Source organism: Scylla paramamosain, chromosome 22 (genome assembly GCF_035594125.1).
Source record: "Scylla paramamosain isolate STU-SP2022 chromosome 22, ASM3559412v1, whole genome shotgun sequence".
Lineage (NCBI taxonomy): Eukaryota > Metazoa > Arthropoda > Malacostraca > Decapoda > Portunidae > Scylla > Scylla paramamosain.
Genome location: NC_087172.1, coordinates 21,056,734 through 21,072,429, shown reverse-complemented (window position 1 = coordinate 21,072,429; position 15,696 = coordinate 21,056,734). Strand labels below are relative to the sequence as shown.

General features: G+C 34.1%; 1 protein-coding gene across 1 annotated transcript in view; it reads left to right on the top strand.

Moving 5' to 3' along the window:
- LOC135111785 (enolase-phosphatase E1-like) overlaps positions 1-4,388 on the top strand; it is a 20,994-nt gene extending 16,606 nt beyond the window's left edge. The window contains exon 2 of the mRNA XM_064025495.1: positions 1,501-4,388. Coding sequence (XP_063881565.1) covers positions 1,501-2,967 — 1,467 coding nt within the window. The 3' untranslated portion in view covers positions 2,968-4,388. The remainder of the gene's footprint in view (positions 1-1,500) is intronic.
- The last annotated feature ends 11,308 nt before the right edge of the window (positions 4,389-15,696 follow it).

Sequence of the window (15,696 nt, the reverse complement as noted above, 5' to 3'; positions counted from 1 at the left end):
CACTCCCATACCTGCAGACTTAGGAGGCCTCGACTGCGAGGCTACAGTGGTGGAGAGTGGCATAAGAGTAGATAGAGTAGAGGTAGAATGAATTTATAGTTAACAACTAATGTTTATATTATAGAGTATTAGATATGGTTGGATGCCACAGTCATTAGCGGGAGCTGGGGCTAATGACCTCCAAGTAATGGAGCCCCTAACTGACACATCAATAAACATGGGGTGGAGGTATTAGTAGTAGTAGTAGTAGTAGTAGTAGTAGTAACATTAATGATAATAATAATGATGAAAGTAATAATAATAATAATTATTATTATTATTATTATTATTATATAATAATAATAATAATAATAATAATAATAATAACATTAATAATAATAATAATAATAATAATAATAATAATAATAATAATAATAATAAAAGGTGGTTTGTGATTGGCTGTTGCAATGCAGCTCAAGTTTCCTATTGGTCGCGCCCGATCACAGTTGCCAGCGAGGGACCACCTCCCGAGCCTCAACACCCTATCCGTGGTGCACGTGCTTCCCTGCTTGTGAACCCTAAAGACGGTGCTCTGCAAGGCGGCAACACTGTATGCATTTCTTCACAACTCCAAACTCTCCAGTGTCAAGCACTTTCCAAGCACCTCAGGTATCCTAAATACTAGTGTACCCTAGTGGGACATTCAGTCTGTCAGATGACAGGAGACAGGATGGATGGTGAACGCTCCTTCAACACATACATGCGTGGGGAGTGTGTCGTGGAGAATGGCGACATTCTCCGCGGCCCCCCACGCACAGTCAAAGTATCCATGGGAGATCCCGACGCGAAATCTTTCTTCTGCTGTTGCTGGCCACGAGGGCCTCGTTTCACTAAGGTAGCCAAATTCTTTTTCAAACCGCATAAAGAAGAGCCCAGTCTCCAGAAGTACACGTCTCTGGAGACTGTGATGTACATGGACGGCATGGTTTTCCGCGAATACTGGACGCCAGGCAAGATGGCCGTCAAGGTCTCCATCAAGCAGCGGCGCGGAAAGAAAGTTGTCCTCTTTGGCCGCCTGGCAACCATCCTTCAAGAGATGGAGAACCGAAATTCAGAAAAGTTCGTTCTTTATGTTACGGAAACAAGCTTCAAAATTATTCAAAAGGACCGACCGGCTCCAGGCGGCGACGATACCGATGCCGCTGAGAAACAGAAAAATAAGCCGTTACAAGAGTGCAGTGCGCTAAACGCGGGGATGACGAAAACGAAGTAAAGATCGACTACGCGACTTCCTTGTTCAACAGTTTTAAGAAGAAAGATAAACCCGTTAACATCATAACAGCTCCAGAAATTGTAAAGTTACCGCCAGTAATCCCCATGCAAACCAAGAACGTGCGGTCATTCAACAAAGACGCTCCTGCTGCACACCAACAGCAGCGCAGCGCGCCTCGTACTGTCCGTCGCGATAAGCAAGCGTCTATGAAGCCTAAAGAAACAAAGAAAGAAAAACAGATTGTTCAGGTTCAGGAAATACACGAGAAAGACATTCCATGCGAGACAAAGAATAATGCTGATGAAAAGGCGACTAATAAGAAAGACAAAGAAGATACAGAGGAACAAAATCATACAGAGATGAAGAAAGAATCAGGAACAATGAGTGAAGTACAGCTAGTTCACGAAAATCACGATGAAAACGCGGAAAGTGTCGTAAAGAATCCAGCAGAAGAGAAGAGCGCAGTTTGGGAAGAATATGATAGAAATGAGTCTGAAGAGACTGAAGGAGACACCGAAGATGTGAAAAGCGTCCCTACAAAAACAGAAAAGACAGATGAGGAAGAGAAAGAATATACTGAGAAACAAAAAGTTACCGAGAAGGAAATCAAACCAGGAAAAATTAGTGAAATGCAGCTAGTTCAGGAAAAAGACGATGAATATCATGAAGGCGAGGAAGCTAATACTCTTGAAGGAAAGGAGACTAGTGTTTCGGAAGACTATGATGCGCATGACACTGGAAAAAAGGAAGTGGTTGTTGAAGATGTGAAAAGTACCTCTCCTGAGAAAGACAATGAAGATAAGGAAATTAAAAAGGGACAAAATTTTGAGAAGGAAGCTGAGAAACAAGACGTTATTGAGAAAGTTAACCTTCCCTCTATAACCAAACTTTTGTCTTTAACCAAAGTCATCGTGAAGAACAATACAAGGAGAGAGAAGATACGGAAAGCAATGCTTTTAAGAAAGAAGAGAGAGAGTGTGTCGCTTGGCAATGTGAAGACAACATCACCGGTGGAAAAAATGACGACGCGGAAGAATATAGGGAAGGACCAACATTTGAAAAAGAAGGTAATGACTTGCCGCCACAAGAACACCGCGATGGCCAATGTAAGCAGCAAGTGGAGGTGGTGGAAGGCCTCCCCACCTACACCGGTGAAGAACATGACGGCGAGAATGAAGGTAAAGAAGGAACTGGAGTTAAGAAAGAAGACGTTCTCGTGTAGCAATTACCGTTATGTCCGCCAGCTGAAAAGAAACAATCAAACGTCAGGAGAGAAGAAAAACCGCTTCAAGAAAATAAATCTGAAATCCGTCCGCTGTAAGATCGACACCCATTACAGCCTACCTAGTGATTATAAACCTGATCTGGATTTGAAGGTACTGGAATCACAGTCGCCACCCTCAGGCCCCGCGCGAGTGAAATGGGCCCGAGAGGTGGCTGCCCTTAATGCTCGGCTGCGTTCACAGAAACAGAAGAAAGGGCGGACTAGTGCGCAGAGCCTCCATCACGAGTCGCAAGCCGCTAAACACTTAGTCACTCGCACTGAGGACCATCCTAGTCAGTGCAACCGAGAAAATTGGAAAAAAAAAGTACAAAAACAAAGTAAGCTTTCTAACTATGGATTAAGAAGCCTAAGCACTGAGTCTTTACTGAGGAACATGCTTGTGAATCGAAACCCGAAATTAGACCAAAAAGAAAAGTTTTTCATTCTTTAATTAAGGAGCAAGAACACTAAGTGATTCCACTGAGGAACAAGGTGGTGAGTGAAATCCAGAAATCAATGACCAAAAAATAAAACGCTTAAAATTTGCAAAGAAAAAAAGAAATATTAATCTATCTGTTATTGACGAAACAACTGAGTGATTCTTCAGCGAGGAACAATAACATTCGTGACAGTAAATGAAAAATAATGACGTAAAAGAAATTAAAAGATAAAAAAGATAAAGTAAAAAAAAAGTAACAAGAAAGTCTTTGCTCTCATAACCTATGAAGTATATTAATCTGGTTGAAACCAGAAATTAATAGAAAAAAAGTAATTAAATTATCTTCATTAAATAAGAAGCCTAAATATTTTGAGTGAGAGCAGATCAGAAAACGATGACAAAATATAAAAAATAAAAATCCAGCAAAGAAATTTTTATACAAGTTATTTTAGAATGCTACGATTTGAATGTTAACCTGCTGAGGATCAAGATTGTGAAAACCAAAACAACGACAAAAAACAAAGAAAAAAAAAGTTCTATCCAGTATTGGTGAAACAGCCATTGATAGTGAGAGGAAAACTGGTGAAATACGGCTATTAACAGTGAGAGGAAACAAGAGAACAATGGCACATATAAAAACAAGGAAAAAATAGAAAAAAAAATCTTAACGAGGAAACAAATTAATTAAGTGACTCTCCACTAAGAAAACAAGAAGTAAGGAAAAATAATAATAAAAAAGATTAAAAAACAAACAAAATACTGTACCGTAACTTAAGAAGTCTGACTTAATTATTAGTCCACTGAGAAAGAAGACTGCGTTTGGAAAACGGAAAACATTAAAAAAAAAAAAGGAAGAAAAATAGTACATTTTAATGATGTAATCACGTGGCTCACCACCGAAAAACTAGATTCTGAGAGGAAGCCAGAAAATGATGAGAAAAAGAAAAAAAAATCATAATGGGAAAAGTAAAAAAAAAAAAATAATGACAAAATTTTTAAAAAATATGAAAAAAAGAAAATGAAACAAAAATTATCAAAGAGAAAAAAAAGTTTACAAAATTATGGAAATAGTTTTGAAGTAAAGAAGGCAGAATATTATGGCAAGTAATGAAAAAATTAAAAAAGCCAAAAAATGGTGACCAGAAACAGAAAATAATACCGAAAAAGTAAAAAAAAAAATGAGGAAAAGGAAGATAAGTAAAAAAAAATCCAGAAAATAACAAAAGTAATAGAAATAAAAAAATGAAAAAAATAGTGAGAAAAAATATAAAAAAAGAAAGAAAGAAAGACATCAAAGTAAAAAAAAAAGCCAGAAAATAATGATAAGAAAATAAGTCAGAAAATAATGAGAAAACAGTAAAAAAAAAAAAGCCAGAAAATAGTGAAAAAATAAATAAAAACAGAAAATGATGACAAGAAAGGATTGACTAAGTTTTTTTAAAAAGCTGAAAATAATGAAAAAAAAATAGTAAGGATAATTGAAAACTCAAAAATAATGATGAAAAGTAAAAAAAATAATAATTAAAAAGTTAAAGAATTAGAAAACAAAAAATAATGAAATAAGTAAAAATAATAATGAAAAAGTATAAAAATATAACCAAAAAAATAATAATGAACAAAGTTTAAAAAATAATAATGAAAAGTAAAAAAAATAATAATAATGAAAAAAAGTAAAAAAAAAAAGATAATAATGAAAAAAGTAAAAAAAAGAAAACAATAAAAAAATTAATGAAAAAAGCAAAAAAAAGAAAAGAAAAAAATAATAATGAAAAAATTAAAAAATGAAAATAGTAAAAAAAGAAAATAATAGAAAAAAAATAATAATGAAAAAAGTAAAAAAAAAAATAATAATGACAAAAAAAATAAAATAATAGCAAAAAAGTAAAACAAACCCAAAAATAATGAAAAACATCAGTAAAAAATGACAAAAGTGGAAATCCAGAAAATAAGTATAACAAAAAAAATAAATGACAAAAATGAAAAAAAGATAAATAATAACAAAAAAGTAAAAAAATAAATAAATAAAATGTTGACAAGAAAGGAAACTAAACAAAATAGCGACAAAAAGTGAAAAATAGCGACAAAAATAGAAAAAAAACCCAGAAGATAATGACAAAAAAGTAAAAAAGTGAAAATAATTACAAAAACTAAAACCCCAGAACAAAATGACTAAAAAGTAAAAAAGCTGAAAATGACAAAAAAAAGTAAAAAAGCATAAAATATTGATAAAGTAAAAAAAATGTGACAAAAATATAAAAAAAAAGTGACGAAAGGGACAAAAAAGTGACAAAAGTGACAAAAGAGTAAAAATGGAAGAAAATAATGACAAAAAATGTAAAAAAAAAATTCCACAAAATAATGACAAAGTAAAGACAAAATAATAACAAACATGAGAAAAGTAAAAAAAATAAAATAATTACAATAAAATAAGAAAGATAAGCAGAAGAGTAAGAAAAAACATAAAAGAATTATAAAAGATTAAAATAATGTAAATAAAATAGTTTTAAAAAAAAGCAAATTGTAAGTATAAGAAAAAACAATGTAATAAAAAAGTAAAGAGCCAGAAAATAGTGACAAAAAAGAAAAAAAGGAAAAAAGAATTACAAAAGAGAAAATATAAGAAAAATAGTAACAAAAAACATAAAACAACTACAAAACATTAAAATAATGAAGATCATTAAAAAGTAAAAAAAAAAGAAAATATCTATAACAAATACTTAAAAATCTAGAAAATAGTGACAAAGAAAAGTATAAAAGCTAGAAAATAATGACAAAAAAAGAAATAAAGCCAAAAAATGGTAAAAAAAAAAAGTCAGAAAAAAATATTAAAAGAAAATAGTAATAAATGAAAAATCTTAGTGAATGAAGAAGCATAAAGAAAAAAATATAAAAAAAAAGCCAGGAAATGACAAAAAAATGAGAAAAAAGCAAAAAAGCTGAAAATAATAACAAAAATAAAAATGGCAAAAAAAGTTAAAATAAAATAAAATAACGAAATATAAATAACAAAATAAAGTCAAAACCCAGAAAATAATTATAACGGATAATAAATGATGACAAAAAGGTAAAAAAAAAAACACAACGTAATGAAAAAAAAACACTGAAAATAATAAGAAAATAAAAAAAAACGGTGAAAAGTGAAAAACCCAAAAAAAAAAAGGAAGAAAATAGTGACAAAAAGTAGAGAATCACACAAAAAATGAGAAATGTAAAAAAACATAAAATAATAAAAAAAATAAAAGATAAACAGAACAGTAACAAAAACATTAAACAATTACAAAAAGATTAAAATAATAAAAATCACGAAAAAGTGAAAAAATGCAGAAAATAATTATAAAAATGAAAAAAAGTAAAAAGAGCCAGAAAATAGTGATAAAAGAAAAAAATACCAAAAAGAGAAAGGATAATCAAAATAGTGTCAAAAACATAAAACAACTTCAAAGATTAAAATAATGAAAATGGCAAAAAATATAAAAATTAATAAAAAATAATAATAAAAAGGCATAAAATAGTGACAAGAAAAGTATAAAAGCTAGAAAATAATGCCAAAAAAGCAAAAAAAAAAATAATGAAGAAAAAAAGTAAAAGTAGAAAATTGCAAGAAAAGTAAAAAAAATAATAAATAAAAAATCTCAGTTAATGAAAAACATGAAATAAAAAAAAATACATAAAAATGCTTGTAGTAATAACCTAACAAGTATATGAATTGTGTTATTCCATTGAGGAACAAGGTTGTGAAGGGAAACCAGAAAATATTGAAAAAAAATAAAGATTTATCTCTTAATGGAGAAGCATAACTATTGCCTCTCCACTGAGGAACAAGACTGTGAGTGAAAAGAAAAAAAATAATAATGACAAAAAGGAAAAAAATAGAAAATAAAAAAAAGATGTCTTAAAAAAAAGGAAACTAATAAGCAAAAGGCTATTCACTGAGGAGGGAAAATAAGGAAATAAAAAAATAATAATAACATAAAAGCACACAAAAAAAATCTTTATATTCGTAACTAAAGATGATTATGAATTGACTTGGTCCACTAAGGAACACCATTGTGAATGGTGACCACAAAATAATAATAAAGAAAAGAGAGAACTGTATCCTTAATGGAGAAGCATAACCATTCACTCTCCACTGGGGAACAGGATTGTTGAACAAAACCAGAAAATAATTAGAAAAAAGGTTAAAAAATAAGAAAAGAAAAAAAGATATATATATATATATATATATATATATATATATATATATATATATATATATATATATATATATATATATATATATATATATATATATATATATATATATATATATATATATATATATATATATATATATATATCAATTGATGAAGAATCATAAGTATTGTCTCTTCATTGAGGAACAAGAATGTGAATGAAATCCACAAATGAATGACAAAAAAAAATAGATAAATATAAATGAAAAGCTAAAAATTACAAAAGAAAAAAGAAAAAAAGAATTCAGCGTTAAATCACTGACAATAATCATGATTATAACTAAGAAATTCATGAAAAAGAAAATAAAAAATAAAAAATATCCATTAATGAAGAAGCCTAACCTTTAAGTTTCTCCCGCTTAACATTGTGCGCAAAATCCAGAAAATGACAAAAAAGTTAAAAATTAAAAAAAAAAAAATGCAAAACTGCATCTCTTAACGAAGAGACAACTGAGAGATACTCCACTCAAAAACAAAATTGAAATGAAATCAGAAAATCAGGAAAAAAATGAAAAAATGATGGAAAATAAAAAAATCTTCATAGATTTCATAGGTTACAAATAGTAACCTATGAAATCTATGAATGAACACATTGAGGATCAAGTGTGTGAGTGCAAACCACAAAAATAATGATGACAAAAGAAATGTGAAAAATAAAAAAATAAAAAAAGGCAACTTTAGCCACTTATAAACAAGTTGCCTTGTGTGTATACTTGTGCTGCTACTAAAAAAAAAAAAAAATAGCATTTATACAATTTATACTATCAGTAAATTTTTATATGATTGTAGTGTAGTGGAAGACAAATATGTTGCCATTTTTTTCTTATTAATAAAGTAAACCAACTAAAAACCATCACTTTCAATATCCTAAGCTTCTGATTAGAGTGAACTGACTATGTAATTGACTTGAATGGACACGGCAATCAAAAAGAGAGAGAGAGAGAGAGAGAGAGAGAGAGAGAGAGAGAGAGAGAGAGAGAGAGAGAGAGAGAGAGAGAGAGAGAGAGAGAGGATGGAGGTGGTCTCGTCTTAATGCCACGACGACGACAACAACAACAATAACACCAACAACGAAACCAAACCGCTATTACAAGGGACGCGTCTTATTGCATCGGAACACCAACATTTTGACTCGAAAAACAACACGCGGTTAGTTGCCTTTTTTCTTCGTATTCCGGAGATCATAACTACGCGGGTGAGCACACACACACACACACACACACACACACACGGAAGGGAATCATAAGTTTTCAGCGGTTAACAATGTAAGTCGGATGGAAATTGTATTACTCTTCGTTGTATGCAATATTGCGGCCACGAAGTACGATTTGCGCTTTATTTTTCACAAAGTGGAAGTGGAAGTGAAACAGGAGAAGAAGGAGGAGGAGGAGGAGGAGGAAGAGAAGGAGCATCAGCAGGAGGAGGAGGGAAAGGAGAAGCAACAGCAATAACCACAATAAAAGTAGGAACAGGAGAAAGAGAAGGTAGAAGGATGAGAGTAGGAGGAGGTAAAATAGGAGGAAAAGTAAGAGTAAATGAAAGGAAAGAAACGGAGTGAGAAAAAAAACTAGGAATATTTGTAGAAGACAGGCAAAATCCAATTAATATCTAGACAGTCTCTCGTATGTTATTTATCAATTGTAGTTTTAGCGTTTGTTACAATACTACTAATAATATTCTAAAGGAGGAAAACTTTCTACCAACCTGAAATAGAAAAAATATATACGTAACTTCATCACCAATTAATGTATAAACATGTCAAAAAAGATGAAAGAGTAGGAGCAAATGATTCAGTTCGTTAGAAGAGCCCTGAAAACTATTAGTGCGTGTAAATGTAATTGTAACACGGAAGGGAATAATGTGTAGCTTTCCATTACTCAAATACAGACGATTGTGTGTCAGACATTTTTTTTTTTTTCATATTTGTATACGTAATGAAAACAAGGCTGCCGCTGCGAGAAAATATACAGAAAAACAAAAAGGGGGGAAGTAGATCAGAGGAAATTAATGAAGAGGTAATGGTGTACTGGAAATGTAACAATGGGGAGCGAGGGAAGTGGAGGAAAAGGGAAGAAGAGAAGCCTGCCTGAGGAGGTGAAGTTTGTGAAGAGTTAAGCTGCTCATTAATGAGAGAAGAATGTAGCTCTGTGTTTGGTGTTTATGGAAATAATGAACGTAATGATGATAAATGAGGTGGATCATTGTAACAGGAAACGCAGTGGTGATTTATTATTATTATTATTATTATTATTATTATTATTATTATTATTATTATTATTATTATTATTATTATTATTATTATCATTATTATTATTATTATTTTTATCATCATCATCATTATCATCATCATCATTATCTCTAATATGATGATGATAATAAATATAACTCTTTCTTAACTATTATCACCTTTTATGTACATTCTCACCTTTCTTTCCAATCATTGATACTTATACACACCCCCAATAGCATTACATTCCCTTCTGTGTTGTCTTTATCAACACCTGACCCGCCCTACTTCAGTTATACCTTTCCCTTCTCACTTCCCTCTAACACAATATATTTCTCTCCCACAGGTAACTCCCGCGTCCAGCACCACCGCCATATACCCGCCTCGCTCTCTCTCTCTCTCTCTCTCTCCCTGCCGGCCATATTAACACTCAGGTAAGGTAAACCAATACACCTTTTATTGTTTTACTGCAGTGTCGAGAAAAATCAGGTCAGGAGAGGTGCAGGAGAATAGGAAGAAAGGAAGTTTTAATCACTGCATGTCACTATTCGTATCACTGGTTTGTTTTCGTTTTTATCTCTATTTCCTGTGCATTCCTTTTTTTTTTTTTTTTAGTATGTTTTTTTTTCAATCCGTGTGTTTTATCGATCTTTTCTGTTATGTCTCAGTTTTTTTTTTAAATCTGTCTCCCTTCTATTCTTTTCATTTTGGTTTCGTCTTCCTCTTTTATTTTCTATATATCCTTTTTATCCTTTTACTTTTGGTCTGTTTTCTTTGTGTTTTATCTGTTTCCCATCTATTCTATTCTCTTTTTGTCATCTTAGTTTCCCATCTTCTTCATATGCCTTTGTCTTTTCCTTACCATTTTCCTTTCATTGGCAGTAAAGTCAAATATAGCTGTGTCACGTACCACAATATTTTAGAGAGGCTTAATGTTCATTTTATTAAAATGTTAACAGTCACTAAACGAAATTAAGTCCTAAGAGATTTTTTTTTTCTGCATGGGTGTGTCTGTGTGCATATATATATATATATATATATATATATATATATATATATATATATATATATATATATATATATATATATATATATATATATATATATATATATATATATATATATATATATATATATATATATATATATATATATATATATATATATATATATATATATATATATATATATAATATTTTTTTTTTTTTTTTTCTTTTTTCTTTTTTTGCTCAGTAACTTGACCTGAGGTATCACGTTCACACTAAATGAATGGCGCACGATGCAGGTAACGTGATATGACCTGTGCCGGGAATCTGATGGCGCCGAATGTGCTGAGGATAGTGAATGGGGGAGAAGGCATGATGTTACTGATGCTGCGGGTATGACAATGATTACTTTATGTATGTGTGTGTGTATGTAATATATATATATATATATATATATATATATATATATATATATATATATATATATATATATATATATATATATATATATATATATATATATATATATATATACATATATATATACATATATATATATATATATATATATATATATATATATATATATATATATATATATATATATATATATATATATATATATATATATATATGAATGTATTGTTTTTGTACTTATCTGTCTGTGTGTCTTTCTGTCTGCTTGTTTATCTATTATCTGTACTATCTTTCTATCTAACTATCCACTTACCTATGTACTAATTATTTTATCCACATACCAGTCGATCTATATATTGACCATCTATCTATCTATCTATCTATCTATCAATATATTCATCCATCACCCTATCTACCTTTCTACCTACCTACGCACAAATCTTTTTAAGCTGTATATAATCCCTTTAAAAGCCTTTCACAATAGACACGGGCACAACACGGCGTTAGATACACAAAGGTAACGGTGAACTTCTCAGTCTGATATTACACTTCTATATCTGCGTGGAAAACTACACAAAAAAATTTAATATTTACACCTTTTAACGTACAACCCTGTGAGTTTTCGCTCTCAGGCTTAAGGGAATGACGCCTCTCTGTACTGGTCTAAATAAAGCCATTGTTGTGTGTGTGTGTGTGTGTGTGTGTGTGTGTGGGTGTGTGTGTGTGTGTGTGTGGTACGTTCCTCCGCCAGTGGTTGCCTCCATGCACAGCCAACACAGTTCATTACGTTCTTGCCGCTCCATTTGTCCTGACCAGAAGTAATGATAATGTTTATTGTGAATATGTTCATTGGCCCACGTACAGCAAGGCTTCTGTGGTCTAATGGTTCTTCTTCCTCATGATATTCTCTCTCTCTCTCTCTCTCTCTCTCTCTCTCTCTCTCTCTCTCTCTCTCTCTCTCTCTCTCTCTCTCTCTCTCTCTCTCTCTCTCTCTTGTCGTGTGCCTGGCCACTGACTCTCTCCCCCCTGCAGGAGGGACGGCCAGACCACAATAAGATAGGATGGCTCACCGTTTCCTCTTCCACGAACGCAACATGCAAGTTTTTCGTACATATAATCCTACCGGGTGCTAAATGTTAAAGTAATGGCTTAAATTTACACCAGCCGGATTGAGAACATACGGAAGAATCACGCGAGACTTAACTTTAAAAAAATGAGGAACTTATCCGATAAACGTAAATTAATCGAAAATTTATGTCTATGATTTACAATGGCCGCGCTGGAAGTTGGCTCACCAGCTATACAGTGCTGCAGATAAACGCGCAGAACTCACTACTTGAAGGAATAACTTGGCTGATTACGAATGTATTGTCTCATTTTTTTTCTGTAATACATTAAGTAGGTTTCTTAAGGTCCCTGTAATGGTGTTAAATATAAAAAAAAAGGGGGGGGTCATTCAACTAAAGAAACAAGAAAGAAAAAGATATAATACACACATTTGGCCTGAAAAGAATGGATATGTTAGGTATTGTTATATTTAATTTTATATTGATCAAAGTGCGCGGAACGTTTGGGGTGAGGGTAACGATAGGGGCCATGCTTAGCTGGGTGTGGCAGCCCAAACTCAGGACATCTGGATTCCTTAAGTGACCAGACTTAATGTTGGCTAAACATCAGGGTACGCAGAGTCAGATGTTTGTTTGTTTCGAATTATCAATAAATTAGTAACAATAAATCAACTAATAATGAATAAGTAATAAAAAAAATAAGTAAGAACCAAGTGCTGAGGCGAAACACACACACACACACACACACACACACACACACACACACACACACACACACACACACACACACACACACACACACACAGAGGTGGCCCACAAAAGGTACTTAATCCTTCCATCACCAGAATCTCATGCACTTTATATTTCTGCCCGGAACCATGCCAAGTCTGTTCTCCAACTAGCCAAAAACTCCTTCATTAACAGAAAATGTCAAAACCTTTCAAGATCTAACTCCCCTCGTGATTTCTGGCACCTAGCCAAAAATATCTCCAATAACTTTGCTTCTTCTTCTTTCCCTCCTCTATTTCAACCAGATGGCACCACTGCTATCACATCTATTTCTAAAGCTGAACTCTTTGCTCAAACCTTTGCTAAAAACTCTACCTCTGACTACTTCATGCCACCTATTAAAATTCTTCGCAATGATGTTTTCCATGCACTCGCTAGCCTTAACCCTCGGAAGGCTTATGGACCTGATGGGGTCCCTCCTATTGTTCTCCGAAACTGTGCCTCCGTGCTTGCACCTTGCCTAGTCAAACTCAGCTCTGTCTGTCAACATCTACCTTTCCTTCTTGCTGGAAGTTTGCCTACATTCAACCTGTTCCTAAAAAGGGTGACCGTTCTAATCCTTCAAACTACCGTCCTATTGCTTTAATTTCCTGCCTATCTAAAGTTTTTTTTAATCTATCCTCAACAGGAAGATTCTTAAACATCTATCACTTCACAACCTTCTATCTGATCGCCAGTATGGGTTCCGTCAAGGCCGCTCTACTGGTGATCTTCTGGCTTTCCTTACTGAGTCTTGGTCATCCTCTTTTAGAGATTTTGGTGAAACGTTTGCTGTTGCCTTGGCCATATCAAAAGCTTTTGATAGAGTCTGGCATAAAGCTTTGATTTCCAAACTACCCTCCTACGGTTTCTATCCTTCTCTCTGTAACTTCATCTCAAGTTTCCTTTCTGACCGTTCTATTGCTGCTGTGGTAGACGGTCACTGTTCTTCTCCTAAATCTATTAACAGTGGTGTTCCTCAGGGTTCTGTCCTGTCACCCACTCTCTTCTTATTATTCATGAATGATCTTCTAAACCAAACTTCTTGTCCTATCCACTCCTACGCTGATGATACCACCCTGCACATTTCCACGTCTTTTCATAGACGTTTAACCCTTCAGGAGGTAAACATATCACGCAGGAAAGCCACAGAACGCTTGACTTCTGATCTTTCTAAAATTTCTGATTGGGGCAGAGCAAACTTGGTATTGTTCAATGCCCCAAAAACTCAATTCCTCCATCTATCAACTCGACACAATCTTCCAGACAACTATCCCCTCTTCTTCAATGACACTCAACTGTCCCCCTCTTCTACACTGAACATCCTCGGTCTGTCCTTTACTTATAATCTGAACTGGAAACTTCACATCTCATCTCTAGCTAAAACGGCTTCTATGAAGTTAGGTGTTCTGAGACGTCTCCGCCAGTTTTTCTCACTCCCCCAGCTGCTAACTCTGTACAAGGGCCTTATCCGTCCATGTATGGAGTATGCTTCACATGTCTGGGAGGGGGTTCCACTCATACTGCTCTTCTAGACAGGGTGGAATGAAAAGCTTTTCGTCTCATCAACTCCTCTCCTCTAACTGACTGTCTTCAGCCTCTCTCTCACCGCCGCAATGTTGCATATCTAGCTGTCTTCTACCGCTATTTTCATGCCAACTGCTCTTCTGATCTTGCTAACTGCATGCCTCCCCTCCTTCCGCGGCCTCGCTGCACAAGACTTTCTTCTTTCTCTCACCCCTATTCTGTCCACCTCTCTAATGCAAGAGTTTATGTAGGAAGGATACTGGCCAAGGGCAACAAAAATCTAATAAAAAAATGCCCACTGAAATGCCAGTCCCATAAAAGGGTCAAAGCAGTGGTAAAAAATTGGTGGATAAGTGTCTTGAAACCTCCCTCTTGAAGGAATTCAAGTCATAGGAAGGTGGAAATACAGAAGCAGGCAGGGAGTTTCAGAGTTTACCAGAGAAAGGGATGAATGATTGAGAATACTGGTTAACTCTTGCGTTAGAGAGGTGGACAGAATAGGGGTGAGAGAAAGAAGAAAGTCTTGTGCAGCGAGGCCGCGGAAGAAGGGGAGGCATGCAGTTAGCAAGATCAGAAGAGCAGTTGGCATGACAATAGCGGTAGAAGACAGCTAGAATGCAACATTGCGGCGGTGAGAGAGAGGCTGAAGACAGTCAGTTAGAGGAGAGGAGTTGATGAGACGAAAAGCTTTTGATTCCACCCTGTCTAGAAGAGCAGTATGAGTGGAACCCCCCCCCCCAAGACATGTGAAGCATACTCCATACACGGACGGATAAGGCCCTTGTACAGAGTTAGCAGCTGGGGGGGTGAGAAAAACTGGCGGAGACGTCTCAGAACACCTAACTTCATAGAAGCCGTTTTAGCTAGAGATGAGATGTGAAGTTTCCATTTCAGATTATAAGTAAAGGACAGACCGAGGATGTTCAGTGTAGAAGAGGGGAACAGTTGAGTGTCATTGAAGAAGAGGGGATAGTTCTCTGGAAGATTGTGTCGAGTTGATAGATGGAGGAATTGAGTTTTTGAGGCATTGAACAATACCAAGTTTGCTCTGCCCCAATCAGAAATTTTAGAAAGATCAGAAGTCAGGCGTTCTGTGGCTTCCCTGCGTGATATGTTTACCAGTATTCTCAGTCATTCATCCCTTTCTCTGGTAAACTCTGGAACTCCCTGCCTGTTTCTGTATTTCCACCTTCCTATGACTTGAATTCCTTCAAGAGGGAGGTTTCAAGACACTTATCCATCAATTTTTGACCACTGCTTTAACCCTTTTATGGGACTGGCATTTCAGTGGGCATTTTTTTTATTAGATTTTTGTTGCCCTTGGCCAGTGTCTTTCCTACATAAACACACACACACACACACACACACACACACACACATCGTCCGTCATATATTGTCATGCGTGGACTGAATTTGATATGAGTAATGCTATTATAGAGTGATTCATTGGGCTAATGGGCGCCCGTCAGCGACAAACAGGGCAATGATACTGTGTTTTGAGGCACATTTGCATCAAA